Source organism: Balaenoptera borealis, assembly GCF_965194805.1.
Source record: "Balaenoptera borealis genome assembly, chromosome: 14".
Lineage (NCBI taxonomy): Eukaryota > Metazoa > Chordata > Mammalia > Artiodactyla > Balaenopteridae > Balaenoptera > Balaenoptera borealis.
Window position 1 is genome coordinate 69,879,321 of NC_138875.1, and position 17,573 is coordinate 69,896,893.

The following is a 17,573-nucleotide window of genomic DNA, read 5'->3' on the forward strand; positions in this document are numbered from 1 at the left end:
GCTTCCTTTCCTCTCTCCATTTTAACACATTGCCCCTTTTTCCTTTTTGCCGTGCAGAGGCGAGCACCGTCAGGAACGCAGAGACCGGCCCTACTAGACGCAGAGACCCCGCAGAGCTGCATTGACTACCAGATTTATTTTTTAAACCAGAAAATGTTTTAAATTTATAATTCCATATTTATAATGTTGGCCACAACATTATGATTATTCCTGTCTGTACTTTAGTATTTTTCACCATTTGTGAAGAAACATTAAAACAAGTTAAATGGTAGTGTGCCGAGTTTTTCTTTTCCTTCTTTTAAAGATGGTTGTTTAACTAACTAAGACTAAACAATGGGAATCCCTTGTGAGCATGCTCAGTTATCATTGTGGAGAACCAAGAGGGCCTCTCTGTAACAATGTTCATGGTTGTGATGTTTTTTTTTTTAAATAAAATTCCAAATGTTTATAAACCATCATCCTTCTCGGCCTCTGTTCTGCAGCCACTGCACATCTACTTGGAGCATGCCCCCAACCCCCCAGATCACAGCTCATTCAAGCGTCATGTGTGAGGAAATCTGAACGGTCAAGATGTGACAGTGCGGTGTTGGTCACGGTGCTGCTGGCAAGGAAAGGGGGTTCGAGTGTCACTTTGACCCTGAGCCGTGTCTCAAGGGGACGTCATAGCCCAGGTCTGTCGGATTTGCAGTGGGGGGCACTGTGTTGGGGATCCGTGGCTGGGAGCCCTCTGAGGGAGCTTTGGGTCACAGGGCCCTCTGTGAACGCCCCTCCCAGCAGTGGTGGAGTTGGTGGGCCTCTGAGGCTCCACACACTTCAGGATGCAGGTCTGCCTTAGTGACAGCTAAGGAGGGGAACCGTTTTTATATTTCCTACTCAAGTGGTAGTGGTTGGTTATTGTGCTTCCTTGATGTTATGGGGTTAGAGTTTGAAAATTAGGTAAACAGCCTAAGACTAAAATGGAGGCCTTGGTTAAGATTGCCTTCGTTGCCTTGTGTGGGGTCAGAGCACATTTCTGTTGTTGGGGAGGAGATGTGAAGAGCCCCAGACCCATCACCTGTTGGCCTTGTGGTCAGTCTGGTCTCTTCTTGGAGCCGCATAAGTATCCAAAGCAGGCCAGTAGGTTTCAGTCATTCAAAGATCCAAGGCTCTTAACACGTCCATCTGGGAAAAGCCATTTTCCAGGTAAGCAATTGTAACTTAATCCATAAATGTGTCCCCAGGCAGATGCTCAAGAAACTAACTTCGGCCTTAACACACCCACCCAGTCAAAGATAGCTAGTGTCCTAAGGCTCAAGGAGAGATTGTCACCTTCAGCCAGGGGAAGGGGCAAGGGTTTGGAGTGAATTTTCCCTTCCATCCCCTGCCCAGTGGGAGCAGGGCCTGGGGAAGCGGGTACACTGCTCACAGCACCCTGCTGGCCCCAAGGTCTGACCACTCACCCCAGGTCTTCTGCTCTCTCCCCAGCCCACCTGGACGTACTTTACATTACAACTCTGTGGTTTCCTGTTTCTTTTTCTGCATTACCAGCCCATTTCCCAAATGAATACACACTGCGCTTGCACCTTTGGAAAACCTTCCCTTACCCCTCATTAATCCCCATCCAGCCACCAAGCCATTTTACTGTTTCCTCGGCATCCACCTCCTCTCCCTTCCTAGAAACCACTTCCAACCAGTCTTGCCTCTGCTGAGACAGTAGCGACCTCCATGTCACCAAATCACTGGTGGTGCCTTCCCAGCCTCTGCTGCCCTCCTTCTCTGCCTCACCTCTAAATACAGGAGCTCCCAGGCTGTGATAGGGCTCCTCTGACCCCTCACTGCTTGGCTGACCGCCCACCCTTCTCCCAAGTGCCAGCTCTTCCCAGGATCTGATGGGCTGAAAGGGCTGGATCCTGCCCCGCACCTCCCTCCACCCCATTCTCAGCAAGAGGAAGAGTTTGTCCCCTCATCCTGAACCTTGGAGTTCCTCATTGACTCCTGTTCTCTCAGACCCCAAAGCAAACCATCAGGCTCTCCAAGACGCAGCACCAGAAACACCCATGCCTCCCACGGCCCTCTCGCAGGGCTCCCAGCTTCTCTCCACCCCTCTAGCCCTTACCCCCCAGAGGCTGACCGACCTCACCATTCTCGAAACCCTCCGGAGGCTCCTGCCACGCTGGCCATGACCCATGAGATCTGGCCTCCCTCAGGGCCCCGTGACCCGAGCTGCCCTCTCTGCCTTCCTCCCCGCAGTCCCACCACACAGGCCAGTGCTGTTCTCGCAAGGGGCCAAGGACGCTCCCACCTCAGTCTTGGCAGGCGTCAGAGCCAGAGTTCACACTCCTGAGGCCCGAACGCACCCACGACATCACCGGTCTCCGTCACCGGGCTCCTGCATCGTGCCAAGTGCTCATCAGCCCCTGAGGCAGGAGTGAGCACCCCGTGGCTCAGGTGAGGAGATGAGACTGGCCCTCAGGCCCGAGGGGGCTCCTCAGAGCCTACGCTCTCCCCCTCCTGACCTGCCACCCACAGGCATCCTATTTCTAAAGGGCTGGGTGCCCGGTCCACCCCCTCCCCGGCCTGCAGCACAAGCTAGGGGACCACGAGCAGCCCTCCCAGCAGCTGCTGCAGGGACAGCCACCAAGTGTGACAGGCGTTGCCTAACTCCTGCCCAGAGCTTGAGGCCCCCCGCAGGAGCAGCCTCGCGTCCCTGGCGCCTTGGCCCAGGGGAGGTACTTACGTCAGGCAGGCCAGGTCCTCTCAGCCAAAAGAAACGTCTGGACTGCACTGACCTCAGATGCCCTCAGGCAGCGTGGGTTCCAAGCCCTGTCTCAAAGGGCTGCGCAGAGCTGGCTGAAGCCTGGGGATGGGGTGGGGAGTGGAAACCGGGTTCCTCACGCCGCTCCCAATTCTCAAGAGCTCCTGGTCAGTCACACTTAGAATAAAAATTTCCGGCACACCCTCGCGGTCCCACAAGACCACACCCCGCAGACCCAGGCCAAGGTTCAGGGGTCAGTGGGAGACCGATCTCTGCCCCTACGCGTGGACAAAGGCTCACAGGGAGTGGCTCACCTCCAAGGGAGGAAATTGGGGCCGAGGACAGTGCAGTGACAGGGCCAGACCCCACACCCCTAGGCCCAACCACAGGCCCTGGAGCCGCCCCATCCTGCCCCACTCCTAACAGCTGCCGGGCGCAGGGTGAGCGTGAGCACAGGGAGATGGAGGCTGGTGGGAAAGTGGGCCTTCCAGGCTTTCTGGTCCTGCTTCTCCTCCGGGGCACAGGAGGCAGCGCAGGGGAGCTTGGGGTCACTCACCCCACAGCCGGGGCAGGAGCAGTCGTCATGGTTGGACCCACATCTGGACAAAGCATCCTGAAGCCCCCCTGGGTCACCAACTCATCCTGGGCCATGCTCACAGGTCAGTCTAGCCTGGAGGGCATCAGATGGAACCAGCCAGGACCTGAGCTGCTCAGTGCCAGGGCTGGGGCCTGCCCGCAAGCCCATTGTCCAACCTCCGGCTGCAACCAAGGCCAGCAGGCTGCGCCCTAGCACCCAGCAACCGAGGCTGGAAATCCAGCCGTGTGCCCGTTGCCCAAGGGCCAGCCTGAGCCTGCACTGGAGCCCCAGCATTCTGTACTCGAAGGTGGCCTGCGGGGTCTGTGGGGATGGGCTCAGGACAACCATAGCCCAAACCTCTCGTCCCACCAGCGGTGTCTATGCTTCCCTTGCTCCTGCCAGGAAGAGGAGAGGACGCCTTACGATAGAGGGGGTCAAAGCCAAGGCCCTCCATGGCCTGGGCCGTGGGTCTGGCCACACCAGTGGGCACCACACCTGCCATGTGTCCTAGAGTCAGAATATTGGAGTCTCTGGTCTGCAGTGGGCCTCTGTGATGGCAGGCCACAGCTCAGGGGACTGGAGATAGAGAGGAACAATCCCCCCTCGGCTCCTCCTCCTCAGAGGAGCAGTGGATGTATGCCCTGGCTGCACTCGGCTGAGTAATAACATTTTCACAACTCTGGTGTGACTACTGTTGTCCCATTTTACAGACAGTGCAACTGACTCAGGGAGCTTAACCGTCTCACCCAATGACCAACAGCAGGGCCTAGGTTCACTCTGACCTCTCTTGTGTCCAGGACCCTGCAGTGACACGAGGTATATATGAGCAGGGGTCAGATTCCTGCACAGCTGCTGACCACACACATCCCTTTCCCTCTCTGGGCCTCAGTTTCCCAAAATTGTAAAAGGAGAACACATAAAAGCATTGTTTTGAGAATTTAATTACTTAGTTTCCACACCCTGATCTTCCGCTGCCCCATCTGCAGCAATCCTGTCCTCCCCAGGTATCAGTGGCCCCAAACCTGGGACTCTGTCCTCACCTTCACACCCAATTCACCAGCACATTCTATCTGCTTTCCCCTCAAAATACAGCCAGAATCCAACTCCTCTCAACATTGGCACCACCTGGTTTCCTCCAGGGCCCCTGCCCTGCCCACCACACTACCACAGGGAACCTGTTACGACCTAACTCAGGTCACACCCCTTCCCTGCTCTAATTCCCTCCATGGCTCCCAGGTCCCTCAAAAGAGGCGTGGCCCCCCCAGCCCCGCCTCCATCTGCCTCCACCCAGCCTCACAGGCCACCTCCCTCTTTCTTGAACACACCAGGCACACACCCACCTTGACCTTTGCCCTGGCTATTCCCTGAGCCTGAAACACTTTCCTTCCAGATATCCACACAGCTCCCTCCCTCACCTTTACTGTTCACTGATCAAAAATTACAGGCCCGGGACTTCCCTGGTGGTCCAGTGGCTAAGACTCCGTTCTCCCAATGCAGGGGGCCCAGGTTCAATCCCTGGTCAGGGAACTAGATCCCACATGCTGCAACTAAAGATCCCACACGCTGCAACAAAGATCCCTCTTGCTGCAACAAAGATCCCTCTTGCCGCAACTGAGACCTGGCGCAGCCAAATAAATAAATATTTAAAAAAAACAAACAGGGACTTTCCCTGGTGGCACGGTGGTTAAGAATCCGCCTGCCAATGCAGGGGACACAGGTTCAATCCCTGGTCCCAGAAGATCCCACATGCCGTGGAGCAACTAAGCCCGTGCGCCACAACTACTGAGCCTGCACTCTAGAGCCTGTGAGCCACAACTACTGAGCCCACATGCCACAACTATTGAAGCTTGCGCACCTAGAGCCCATGCTCTGCAACAAGAGAAGCCACCGCAATGAGAAGCCCACGCACCACAATGAAGAGTAGCCCCCGCGTGCAGCAACGAAGACCCAATGCAACCAAAAATAAATACTAAATAAATAAATTTTTTTAAAAATTGCAGGCCCATCCCACCCCCACTCCTGCTCCCCGCTCTCTTCTCCCCAGTGCCTTGTCCCTGTTGCAGCCCAGGAGCCACCTCTAGACTGGGAGCCTGGGAGCTGGCTCTGTTTTGTTCTCTGCTTTTTGCTCTTGGTTTGCAGTGCCAAAAGACACAGCACCCAGTAGGCTCCATGTCAATGTCAGCCGTTAGTTACTACTTCTAGGCATGGGCCTTCCTCACTCTGCAGTGGATGGAGGGGGCTGTGGAGAGGGTAGAGTGGGACCTGCACGACCTGGGTATTGGGGTAAGAGCCCACCTTTTGAAAGGTCATGAGGACTCAGTGAGATGATGCATGTGAGCAGCCTGCCACCAGGAGGTCAGGCACATAGTAGGTAACAAATGCCCCGATCCTTGAATGAGGGTATTCCCATAATAGTCATTGTTCAAATCCCGGCGCCACCAGCTACTCTCCTGACTCAGCCCAAGTTTGGGCATGAGTGTCCCTCATAGAGGTGACTCATTGGTTCCTTCAGGTCAAGGGTACACAGCTGGCCTGGCACACAGTAGGAGCTTTATTAAAGCTCTGAGCATCGGCTGTTGGTGGTGGTGCTTCCCCAAAGCAGCCCCGCCTGGCCAGTGAGGCTGCCGCCCAGCCAGGCCTGGTGTCCCCGCCCAGCCGCAGCAGGGGCAGGATTTCCCGCTGGTCCCAGCCAGGTCCCTCCTCTGCAGTTTGAAAAGAAACCAGCGGGTCTTAACTCTCCAGAGCCAGGCTGCCGCCTAGCCTCTGCCGTTCATTCCATGCCCCACCCCGATAGCCAGAGGTGGTCCAGGACTGGCCTGTCCCCACTGCAGGGTATGGGCCGCAGCGTCAGAAACGTGGGCCTCAGCCACCCACCTACCCACCCCCAGCCTCAGTGTCCTCATCTGAGAAACGGATTCCCCTAACCTGAGGGTTAACAAAGAGCATTCGATAAGGAGCCAGTGGTTGTTGAGTGGGGGTAAAACGAAGCCATTCTCCCCCTCCCCCAGGCCGGCGTTGCTGATAGGAAGCCCGCCACCCAAGGCTGGACGGCCTCATTTATCTGACCTAAGGAGGTCCACTCCGGCCGGAGGTGACTTGCATCCCCAGGCCCCTATCGCTTCCTGAGTTCGTCTTGGGAACTGCCCGTTTGTGCTCACCCGGGGAGGCCACTATCTGGGGAGGCAGAGCAACTAGAAACACCCAAACCCCTCCCCAGGAGACCAAGGAGGGTGGAGGGGACCGTGAGGCCTAGCCTGGCTGGGGATGGGACTTCTGGGCTGGAAGGGTCGCCTGGGGGCAGTGGTCCCGCCTCCGCTCAGGGCTGGGCCGAGTCCCTGGCCCGCCCCGCATATGGCGACTCCAGCCCCTCCCCAGGCCGGGAACAGCGCGTCCCCTTTAAGAGAGCGCGGCCCCGCCCACCCCCTCCGGGCCGGATCCGAATTCCAGAGAGGCGGGGCGGAGACTGCAGGCAAGGAGGACGCGGTGGTGGGACAGGGATCTGCTGTAGCTCGGGCGGCGCCTCCCTGCGGCGGCCCGGCCCGGCTCCGGCCCTGCCGGGGCGATGCTCCCCGAGGCCGCGGGATGAGCCAGGTGAGCGCGGGGACCCCCAGCACCCACTGCCCGGCTCACACTGAAGGGGACCTGGCGGCGGCAGCCGCGGGCCTCTGTTCCCCAGGGCTGTGTGACCTTGGGCAGCCCCGCACCCTCTCTGGGCCGAAGCCCAGAGGACAGCCAAGACTGGCGAAGGCCCTTCTGAGTCCCGGCTCACAGGCACCAGCCTGGGGCGCTAGAGAGGCTCCTTGGAGGAGGCGGGGCCTGGCCCGGGCCAGCCGGTTGCCGGATCAGCAACGAGGGCAGGTCGGCCCCGGCTCCGCCACCCACTGCTCTGTGACCTTAAGCGAGCTCTGCGCCTCAGTTTCCTCATCTGTAAAATGGAGATAATATCACTGCACGCTCAGATGTGGCCAAGGTCATTGCGATTACTTTACTACTGCTGCTGTTCTGTCGTTAGAATGACACAGTCCTTACGGAAGGGGGGCTGAGGGAGGACCTGGGATCTTTCCGGAGGAAGTGGGATCGCCACCAGCCCTGAGCAGTCGACCTAACCCCTCTCTGAGGTCGGGACCGGGGTTCCTACTGTGAGTCCAGGGCCGTGGGCTACATCTCTCTAGGGCTCATCTCTTCACCTATCACAGAGGCAGTAAGGATGGGTGCCTCCCTGCCTGGGCGGGAGGACTCGGCCAAGTCCTTCAGTCCCCCCTCCCCCAAAGAACCAAGCAGCAAACACTTATGGACACTAAGTCATTTATAAAAATCATCCCATTAGTTCCTATGAGGAAGGTACTATTATTGTATCCATTTTGCAGACGGGAAAACTAAGGCGAAGAGTTTCTCACAGCCAGGGCTCAAACCCAGGCATTTGGTCTGAAACGACAGGCGGGTGCAGGTGGTCAGCGGCATAGCCTGTACTGAGCACCTGCTGGGTCCTCACAGCCATCCTGACCCGTGTCTCTGCCCACAGTGACTCGGCTGGCCTGGGCATGGCAGACCCCGTGGTGGGCATCGCGGGCTCGGCAGCCAAGAGCGTGCGGCCGTTCCGCTCAAGTGAGGCCTATGTGGAGGCCATGAAGGAGGACCTGGCCGAGTGGCTCAACGCCTTGTACGGCCTGGGTCTGCCCAGCGGTGGCGATGGCTTCCTGACGGGGCTGGCCACGGGCACCACCCTGTGCCAGCATGCCAATGCCGTCACCGAGGCCGCCCGCGCGATGGCCGCCGCCCACCCAGCCCGTGGGGTGGCCTTCCAGGCACACAGCGTGGCACCCGGCTCCTTCATGGCCCGAGACAATGTGGCCACCTTCATCGGCTGGTGCCGCGCAGAGCTGGGTGTGCCCGAAGTGCTCATGTTCGAGACCGAGGACTTGGTGCTGCGAAAGAACGAGAAAAGCGTGGTGCTGTGCCTGCTGGAGGTGGCGCGGCGCGGGGCCCGCCTCGGCCTGCTGGCCCCTCGCCTTGTGCAGTTCGAACAGGAGATTGAGCAGGAGCTGCGCGCCGCGCCCCCGGCCCCCAACGCCCCCAGTGCCGGGGAGGACGCTGCCACCGCCGCTGCTGCTGCTGCCGAGATCGCCACCGCCCCGGGGGCTCCCGCCCGCGGGCCCCGCATGACACCCAGCGACCTGCGCAACCTTGACGAGCTGGTGAGTCCCCGAGTGCGCATGCCCGGCGGCCTGGCTTACTCTCCCTTTACCCAGGGACCAGACAGCACGGTGGTGCCTGCAACCTCCGGGGGCCTATCCTCGTATCTGCAGGACAGCCTGCCCCATGGAAAGAGTGCTTATGTTGAGCACCAAGTGGATACCTGGCCCCAAGGAGTTGAGCAGGCCCAGAGAGGGAGAGGTGCTGGGTGAGGTCACAGGGCCCAGAACGGCCTGGGAGAAAACTCGGGCTCCATTGCACGATCTCCCTGCTTCCTTTCTGTGGTAACCATGCACCAGATAAGTGCTAGGTGTTCCTTCATCCTGGGGGCCGCGTGATTTGAGCCCCTCCTGTATGCCCTCCCTGCGCTTAGCTGCTAGACATTTGCATTCACACTATCACTGAGCTCGAGGTTGAATGGGTGCCTGTGTTGTTCGGTCCTGGGCAAGGCGCTTGGCACACAGTAGGTGCTCAGTGAGTGCCTAGGGAAGCTCCCAGGGGCTCTGCAGGTCCCTTCTCCTCCCCAGGGCCCTGCACATGTCACTTATCTGGGAAACCCAGCCTGGAGTAGCTGCTGCTACTGGGAGCTGAAGTCCTTTCAGGAGCTGCAGGATTAGTTCTACCCTGAGCATAGGAGGTGCCAGACCATGACCCCCGCTCCCTCCTCCTCTTCCCGGGACCTAGGTGTCCCTAACACCCCCACAGCCGGGCCAAGAGTTTCCTTCTTATCAGGAGGTTAGGACATGATGTGCCCGTCCTGGAGGCGGGTAGCCGGATGGCTGTGGGCAGAGGCTGCCACCCCACCCCATCCTGGGCCAGGGTCACCAGAGGCTCCACCTGCTCATTTTCTCAGCAGCTCCGCTGTGGGCAAGGAGGCGGGCGGGCCGCCCACACAGCCAGCCTGGCAGCTCCCGGCCTGGGGGAGCATGTGGGCAGATGTGTGCTAGCTGGGCGGGTGGCCTGGTGTGCACGTTGGTGTATGCGTGTGCCCCACATGTCTGTGGCACTCCTGCCTCCTCCCCAAACCTGGCCTCTCTGTGGGTCTCAAATTCATGTCTGTGAAGTGGGTGAGGGGGAGTGAGGACTCCCCCAGGGCTCAGGGACTTCCAGGATGTGCCTTGTTGGGGTCCCAGGCCCTGGCCCAACCACAGTCCCTCCATCTTTTCCTAGTCAGCTCCCTGACCCCTGGTAGCCAAAGGGGAAGGAGAGCTTCCAGAAGGACTTACTTCCTTCTGACCCTGGAGTTGCTGACATCGGGCCGGGGAGGAGTGACCTGACCCCTGACCTCCAGCCTCTCTCTGGCCTCAGGTGAGAGAGATCTTGGGGCGCTGCACCTGCCCAGACCAGTTTCCCATGATCAAAGTCTCGGAGGGAAAATACCGCGTGGGAGACTCCAGTCTGCTCATCTTTGTGCGGGTGAGAGCCAGGGGCTACCCAAGCAGGTGGCAGCCTGGGAGGTAGGGGGGACAGGCCGTGACCTGCCCACGCCGGGCTCCCACAGGTGCTGAGAAGCCACGTGATGGTGCGCGTGGGCGGTGGCTGGGACACGCTGGAGCACTACCTGGACAAGCACGACCCCTGCCGCTGCTCCTCCACGGGTCAGTGCCCACGGCGGGGGTGGGGGGGGGGGCAGGCACCTCTGTGGCCCCACCTCTCATGCGCCGCCCGCCCGTCCTCTCCCCCTGCAGCCCACCGCCCACCCCAGACGAGGGCCCGCACCTTCTCCCCGCAGCGGGTGTCGCCCACCCGCAGCCCCCGAGCTGGTAGCCCAGCCCCCGGGGGTGAGCGCAGGGGCTCCCGCCCGGAGGTGACACCCATTAGCTTACGCAGCTCGAAGGAGGGGCCCGAGACCCCGCTCAGGTGAGAAGCAGGAGGACACGGGGTGAGGGGTCCAGGGGGTGGGGGTGGGGGCGCCCGCTCTGGCCTGGATGACTGTGCTCCAGTGACTCACACCCTGGGAAAAATTCGGGGGGGGGGGCGGGGGCGGGGCGGCGGGCCTGGCTTCCCGTCTCCATGGCAACCCAACCAAACGAACAACACAGCTGGGCGGGCCTTGGGGGCTGGGTGGTGGCCAGTCCAACCCTGCTTCCCGCTGGCCTGCCCAGGAAACCGGAGGCCCGGGGAGGGGGAGCTTAGGGCCTTACTTCTTCTGCTGCCTTGGGGCGGCGGGGGTGGCCCTGGCTGCAGGAAGCTGTGGCAGAGCCTCTCACTTCTCCCTGGAAGTCCCCAGGGCAACAGACACCCTTGGCACTCCCGTCACCACACCACAGGTGCCTTCCCCACCCCCCCCAACCACGCGGCTGCTGGTTCCTTACTCTCCCTGCCCTTTCTGCACGCCAGTCCCCTCCGCGTTGCCCCAGCTCTCTCTCTTCCTCCCCTGCCCCAGGATCCGGGACCAGCTGCCCCCCCATCCCCGCTCCCGCCGCTACTCCGGGGACAGCGATTCCTCAGCCTCCTCAGCCCAGAGCGGCCCCCTTGGTGCCCGCAGTGAAGACTCAGGCACTGGCCCCCGACGGGAACGGCCCAGCCGGCGGGTGACCACAGGCACTCCGGCCTCCCCGAGACGCCCCCCCGCCCCGCGCAGCCAGTCCCGAGACCGGCTGGATAGGGGGCGGCCGCGTGGGGCCCCAGGAGGCAGGGGAGGCCAGCTGTTGGGCCCCAGCCCTGCCCGGCGGGCCCGGAGCCAGAGCCGTGAAGAGCAGGCTGTGCTGCTGGTGCGTCGGGACCGAGATGGGCAGCACTCGTGGATGCCACGGGGCAGGAGCAGCCCCCAGACTCCCCGTGCCCACAGCCCCGCAGCCCCCCGGCCTCCCCGGGTCCCCATCTCCAGTCCAGAGTTGAGCACCACCCCAGCCAGTGTCTTCCGCACCCCCCTGCAGCTTGACCCAAAGCAGGAGCAGCAACTATTCCGGCGCCTGGAAGAGGAGTTCCTGGCCAATGCCCGAGCCCTTGAGGTTGCTGCTGGCGGGACCCCCACTGGACCAGCCCCTGACCTGGTTCGGGCCCCAGACCCTCCAGCTCCTGACTCAGCCTACTGTTCCTCCAGCTCCTCCTCTTCGTCCCTCAGCGTCCTGGGTGGCAAGTGTGGCCAACCCGCAGACTCTGGCAGGATGCCCAATGGGCTGCCCGGGCCCCGAGGCCCAGCTCTGTCCAGCTCTTCCGATGAAGGCAACCCCTGCCCCGGTGTAGGGGGCCCACCAGATGCACCTGGGAGCCCCATGGCCGGCCCAGAGCCCCTGAGGACCTGGGCACGAGGCCGGATGGACACACAGCCAGACCGAAAACCCTCACGCATCCCCACACCGAGGGGCCCCCGCCGCCCATCTGGACCCACGGAGACCAGGGCCTGGCATGCCCTGCACTCAGTCAGCCCAAGGGCTGAGCCGGATTCCTGGATGTGATGGACCAGCCCAGCTGCCCCCAGTCCCCCATTCCTTCTCCTTTTCCTTTGTGGCCTTAACCCCTCTGCATCAGGGAGCCACCCCCCCCCCCCCCCGCCTCTTGGGGACCAGACCTCATGGGACCAGACCCCTTGGGACCACATGGCACAACGGGACCTCTGTTGTACATTCCGGTTGGGGGATGAGCATTGCTATTTAATTACTAATATTATTGAATGCCTTAGAGGGGGCTGGGCCAGCCCAATAAGGACCCTTCCTGAGGTCCTGTGGCCCTGCAGAGCCTGACAGTAAAGTTTTGTTCCAGCTGCTTGTGTCTGCTTCTTGGGGACTCAGCCTTGGGGCCATCACACCCATTAGGGGGCCCTCATTACAGGTTGGGATTCTGGAGTTAATTGCCAGGGGGCAATGCCTTGCAGCCCTGACCTCTAGGTTTAAGATTATCCTGCCATCCAGAAGTGCCAGGTGCACTTGAGTTGTTTCCCCCTTTATTTCCTCCTGAGAGGTGGGATTTAACTGTTTGTCCAATGAAACTCCAAGAGCAGTCTGAGAGCTTCCAATCAGATGCATAACCAAGTCCCTTCCATCCAATGGGATGCATAACCAAGTCCCTTCCATCCAATGGGACCGTGACCCAATGAAGTCCCAGAAAGGACTGTCCAATGGGGCCTAGCTGGGTCCAATGAGATTCAAAGAGAAGCCTGTCGCCCAGGAGACTGGGTGGGAGCGTTCCTCAGCCAATCAGGGAGGAGACTGTCCTGTCCAATCCGAGAGAAGTTGGGCAATCTCGTCCAATCCAGGTCCCCAGTTGTTCCAGTCAAATGGAGGCCCCCTCCCCGCCATCGGCGGTGTCGTCCAATTCGATCACATGAGGCTGCAGCGCGCCGGATGCAGCGCCCCCTGCAGGCGCAGAGCCGGATGCGCAGGGCGTGCGCGCACCAAAGCGCAGCGCAGCAGCTCGCGGAAGAGACGCAGCACGTGCCAATTGTACTTGGCTGAACACTCGAGGTATCCACAGCGCCAGCCCCTGCGCACTAGCGCAGCCAGTGCGCGCCGAGGCCCGAACCGCAGCCGCTGCCGGTCCCGCTTGTTGCCCACCACAAGGATGGGCGCCTCGGGTGCGCCCGCCGGTCTGGGGGCCAAATGGGGAAGAGGGTCGCGGTGCCACGGACCCCATGGCTGGAGAATCCCCCCAACTGGGTATATACATTCCCCTCTTGCGGCCAGAGACCCCCCCAGCAAATACCAGAACCACAAAGACACAAAGAGCCAGGCCTAAAGACCGCACAGGGCTAGAGGCCAGGCCCAGAAGGCCTGAGACCAGGCCCAAGATGGCGGAAGAACGCCCTCACTCACCTCGGGCAAAGGCCTGGCCAGACCCGCAAACAGTCCCCTCCGCCGCGCCGCTCACCTACCTGGTGTCCGCGATGCGCTGCCGCAGCGCCTTCACATAGTCGAAGCTGTCTGGGCTGCAGATATCATAGACGAGCACGAAGGCGTCCGTGTCCTGCAAGCTCCAGTCTTTAGGGTCCGGCCACTCCTGGGGGCGGGAGGCCAGAATTTGCCGGAGTCCCCCCTACCCACTCTCTCATGCCCAGGCCTCCTGCAGGGGCCTTGACGCTAAACCCACAGTTCATGCTCAGGCCTTGGCCAACCTCATCTTCGTCTGTGCGCCCTCTCTCCCAAGCTCCCTGGGCCCTACTGTCCTCACGGCCGCTGGGGTATGAATTTTAAAACTGTGCCTGAAGCCTGAAGCCGGTCAGCCCCCAGCCCTCCTTCACTCTAGGTCTCCTCTCCCCTCACTCCTATCTTCTTCCTCCTCCTCCAGTTTCCCACAGTTCAACTCGGGGCAAACCCCGCCCCTCCCCAGACCCCCTCCTTGGTAGTTACGCCTCAGCCTAATTCCAAAGCCCTCGGCCGGTGTTCCCCTAGCCCGCGGAGACCACTAATCAGCAGCAGCTGTACACGTTTAGGCCTTCAGCCTAAGCACATGCTGCTCTTCCCACCTGGAATGCTTCCACCACTTCTTTTCATCAAAATTTCACTCATCCTTCCAGGTTTAGCCCAAATGCCACCCCCTCCAGGAAGCCCTGCTTAATCCTGCCTGCTCTTTCCTCTTCACCTCTCGAAGGCATCAGCTCCAAGTATTCAAAGTCTGTCCTGGACTTTGCAAAATTACTAGAAGAGTCTTTGCTTCAGGTCACAGGAATGAGGGAGCAGAGAATGATCCGCCTAGAAAGTACACCCCTATGTCTGGCTTCAACCTCTCCCACTGTGGCTCTGCTCAAGGCCCCAGACCCACAACGCTCACTCTCAGGGAGGCAGGACCATGCTCCCCCACGCACGGATCCCCACCCACCAGCGGAGGCAGGCAAATAGAGAGGCACTTAAGCGAGCTAGAAAAAGCCACCTTGCAAACTCGTCGGGTCTCGGGCCTGATTTGGGGGCAACTTCAGGCCAGCAGAAGGGGTGAGACACAAACGCCAGGACACACATTCACCCTTCGGCCCATGAACACAGTCGGGCACCCCTGGGCCGTCCACGCGGACACGCACGTGTGTACCGAGCACCCACACACATGCTGTCACACGCCCCTGCCCACTCCTCGAGCTGCTACCTCTAGCCCCCCGGGGCTCTGACCGGGGCCAGCACCGTCGCCGTCGCGGATGCTCAGGTCGTAGACGGCGCCGTCGAGCAGCACCGCGGGCCGGTAGAGGCGCGGCCCGTCCGTGGGCCGGTGGCGCTCGGGGTAGTCACCGAACAGGAACTGGCGGATGATGGCTGTCTTGCCCACGCCCGGGGCGCCCAGCACCGCCACCCGCAGGCTGCCCCCCATGGCCCGCGCGTGCTGCCGCGCCCCGCACTGAGAAGCCTCATGGGCCGGCGCCGCTCGGCGCGCACCGCGCGCCCTACCCTGTGCGCCCCGGCCCCGCCGCGTTCCTCATCGCCCCTCGGAGCACCCGGGGCCCAGGGAGGCCAGGCCGGAGGACGCAACTGGCGGTGGGAGGGCAGACAGACAGCCGAGCAGGCCGACGGAAGACGTGCGAGCAGCTCCGGCGGGTGCCAAGCTCGGGAGAGAACAGACAGAGCGCGCCGCGCACAGACACGGCCTCCTCCCGCAGCGCGACTGGAGGCGCCGCCCGCAGCGCGGGGCACCGAGGTCGGACCCCCTTGCCGCTCGGGTCCCGCGGCGGAGAGGGGCGCTGGGGGCGGCGCTGCCTCTCGGCGCCTCCGTCCCTCTGTCCTTCTCTCGCTCCGGCGCCCGGAGTCGCCGCCCCAGCCGGCGGCGCGAGGAAGCGAGTGAGCGGAGCCTCCCGGAGGCGGCGATGAGGTAACCGCCTGCCCGCCCGCCTCTCCCACCTCCCCCCTACCCGCCCGGGACGCCCCTCCCGGGAAGGGTCGCGGGAAGGTGACTGGGACTCGGGGAGCCCGGGGAGGGACCCAGCCCCCTCTGCGTTCCGCACTCCTGTCACCCGCTCCAAAATAGAAGTCCCTTCCCGCCCACATCCTTGTCCCCTCCTCCAAACACCGCTCCCCCAAGCTGGCTCCTCACAAATCCGGCCCGCTGGAGTCAGGGCGCCCGGGTCGGATCCGGCCCAGCTGTGTGACCTTGGGCGAGTTGCCGCACTGCGCCGGCTCTGCTCCACATCCATCAAAGGCAGACACCTTTTCTTGAGAACCTACTACGTGCGAAGCCCTATACTAAGATATGTGATCCTTGAATCAAAGCCTCAACCTGGTGTCTCTGAGAGAGGAAAAGAAAACTAAGGCTGGAGAGAGGACTCTCCGAGGTAGGGGGGCAGTGGGTGGCCCCTGACCCACCACCCTGCGGTCTCCTCTGAGGAGCTCTCCCACCTCCCCCCTGACCACAGGGGTAAATGGCCAGCGCTAAATAACATGTCAAATGGCATCATGGAGGGGGGCGTGGGACAGAGGGTGCTGAACCCGGTATGCACCAGGTCCCAGCAGCTCAGCCCCAAATCCCTGTCCCAACAATGCTGAAAGATCCAGAAATTGGTCGACACCACCTTCATCATGGCTAAGGCCAAGTTTTCTAAGTCTCCACTGTAGCTTCCCTCAAACCCTGCAGCCTCCACGCCAGATTCCCAGAGCCCAAATCCCTCCCTGGAGCGGGCGGGAAGCTCCTTCCCCATCAGGGCTTGGGAAGTCTGGGTTTACCGGCCCCATCCTCTGCCTCTGCTTGCCTACCCCCTACAGTGGGGGGCTCCCACATCTCTGATGCCCAGGTACTGGGTGAAATGCACAGGCGTGTCTGTTTCTGCACTGAACAAGGGTTTTTCTTATCTGTCTTCAACAAACATCCCCAATCTTACTGCTTGCCAGGATGCTGAGATAGATTTTTTTTAAAGTCCTGCCTTAAGAGAGAACGTTCTAGGGATGGGATGCGGGAATTGTAAGAGCACAGACAACATGCCCACCCCAGCCTGGGAGAAGTGGGAGAGGGAGAAGGAGCTGAGTCTTGAAGTGGGGAATGGGGTTCATCCTCCTGGGAGCAGGCGATGGTACCTGGATCAGGGATATGGGTCTGCTTTCACTCTTCTTCTTAGCCACTAGGGAGAGCAGAGCCAGAGTTGTGGCTACAACTGGCAGGTGTTCCAGGTCTTCAGGCCCAGTGAGTGGGGACCCTTGGCTTTATCTTACTTTCCTGCTGTGATTTTTCCCTTCACCCGATTTCCCCTCTGACTTTTTAACTTTTCAGGCATCTGGGTTTTGTAAGCTGCCTCAGTTCCTTTGGGGAACAAGGCAGGGCGTAAATAAACTAGGCACCCCCTTCCCTGTTGGCACTCAGCAGGGTGTGGGGCTGACATCATTATGGTCTTCCTTGGGGCACTCGGGACCAACCCCTGCCTGGAGCACCCTCCCGCCCACACTTGGGAGCCAGCTCTGGGTGTCCTTACCCTGGAAACCTTCCTTGCTTCACTTTCTGACAGAGCGCCCTATTCTTGGGTAGGGCTTCTTTGGGAACCACAAACAGGGCTGTGTGTGAGGCATCTCTGGGCCCCAGCGTGTGGTTTTTGGAGTGATGGAAGACACTCTGGACAGAGTATGTCCAAAAGCTCCCACAAAGTCGTGCACACTCCACAGGGGTGACACATTCCCAAGGGAACTCTCCCATCAGTATCACTAGCAGCTGTTCCCATTTATCAAGGACCTGTGGGGAATTCCCTGGAGGTCCAGTGGTTAGGACTCCAAGCTTCCACTGCAGGGAGCATGGGTTCGATCCCTGGTCGGGGAACTAAGATCCCACAAGCCACTAGCTGTGCTCATTGAGGCTCAAAGGGATGAGCAGGAAAGTGGCAGCACAGGGACCAGAACCCAGGACCTTAGGCCACTGAAGCTGACTTTCTGAGAAGCCCAACTTCACTGGGGCTCAGAGACCAGAAGGGCTTCAGGAGGAGGCCAGCTGGAGCCTGTGGCCCTGTAGGGAGGGATTCTGAGGAAGACCCTGTCACTGTGGGAGCTGACCTGAGACAGGAGTGGGCCGCCCAGGGCCAGGCTTCCCAAAGACTAGCTAGCCAGAGAACTCGGGCTGCCTGTCGGCCGCTGCCTGACATTTGCCCAAAAGGTTTCTTCCCATCCAGCCTGATTCCAGCCCTTCTCTGGGGTTGAGCACCATGGACCACGTCCAGCTCCCAGGGGTATTTGCTCT

At 60.7% G+C, this 17,573-nt stretch overlaps 3 protein-coding genes and 1 long non-coding RNA gene across 10 annotated transcripts in view; 2 read left to right on the forward strand and 2 right to left on the reverse strand.

Moving 5' to 3' along the window:
- Positions 1-455, forward strand: part of EWSR1 (EWS RNA binding protein 1) — a 28,751-nt gene extending 28,296 nt beyond the window's left edge. For all 4 annotated transcript variants that reach the window (XM_082355587.1, XM_082355588.1, XM_082355589.1 and 1 more), the window contains one exon: positions 58-455. In XM_082355587.1, the coding sequence (XP_082211713.1) occupies positions 58-97 (40 nt within the window). In that variant the 3' untranslated portion in view covers positions 98-455. The remainder of the gene's footprint in view (positions 1-57) is intronic.
- Positions 214-6,675, reverse strand: LOC309611325. The gene is made up of 2 exons (XR_014234447.1): positions 6,566-6,675; positions 214-1,161 (listed from the first exon to the last, which is right to left on the reverse strand). It is a non-coding gene; the product is annotated as an uncharacterized lncRNA (long non-coding RNA).
- Positions 6,676-6,751: 76 nt separating this feature from the next.
- Positions 6,752-12,210, forward strand: GAS2L1 (growth arrest specific 2 like 1). Of its 4 annotated transcripts, XM_082355584.1 has the most exons (6): positions 6,753-6,902; positions 7,834-8,506; positions 9,813-9,920; positions 10,006-10,102; positions 10,193-10,364; positions 10,891-12,210. In XM_082355584.1, exons 2-6 carry the CDS (start codon positions 7,853-7,855, stop codon positions 11,903-11,905), a joined length of 2,046 nt encoding a protein of 681 aa, XP_082211710.1. In that variant the 5' UTR covers positions 6,753-6,902; positions 7,834-7,852; the 3' UTR covers positions 11,906-12,210. The 4 variants fall into 4 exon arrangements, with proteins under 4 accessions (XP_082211709.1, XP_082211712.1, XP_082211711.1 ...); XM_082355583.1 differs by having other exon boundaries at positions 6,752-6,902; positions 10,006-10,364; XM_082355586.1 differs by lacking the exon at positions 9,813-9,920 and having other exon boundaries at positions 6,752-6,902.
- Positions 12,080-14,948, reverse strand: RASL10A (RAS like family 10 member A). The gene is made up of 3 exons (XM_082355616.1): positions 14,520-14,948; positions 13,318-13,442; positions 12,080-13,034 (listed from the first exon to the last, which is right to left on the reverse strand). Exons 1-3 carry the CDS (start codon positions 14,736-14,738, stop codon positions 12,767-12,769), a joined length of 612 nt encoding a protein of 203 aa, XP_082211742.1. The 5' UTR covers positions 14,739-14,948; the 3' UTR covers positions 12,080-12,766.
- Between the last annotated feature and the right edge of the window lie 2,625 nt (positions 14,949-17,573).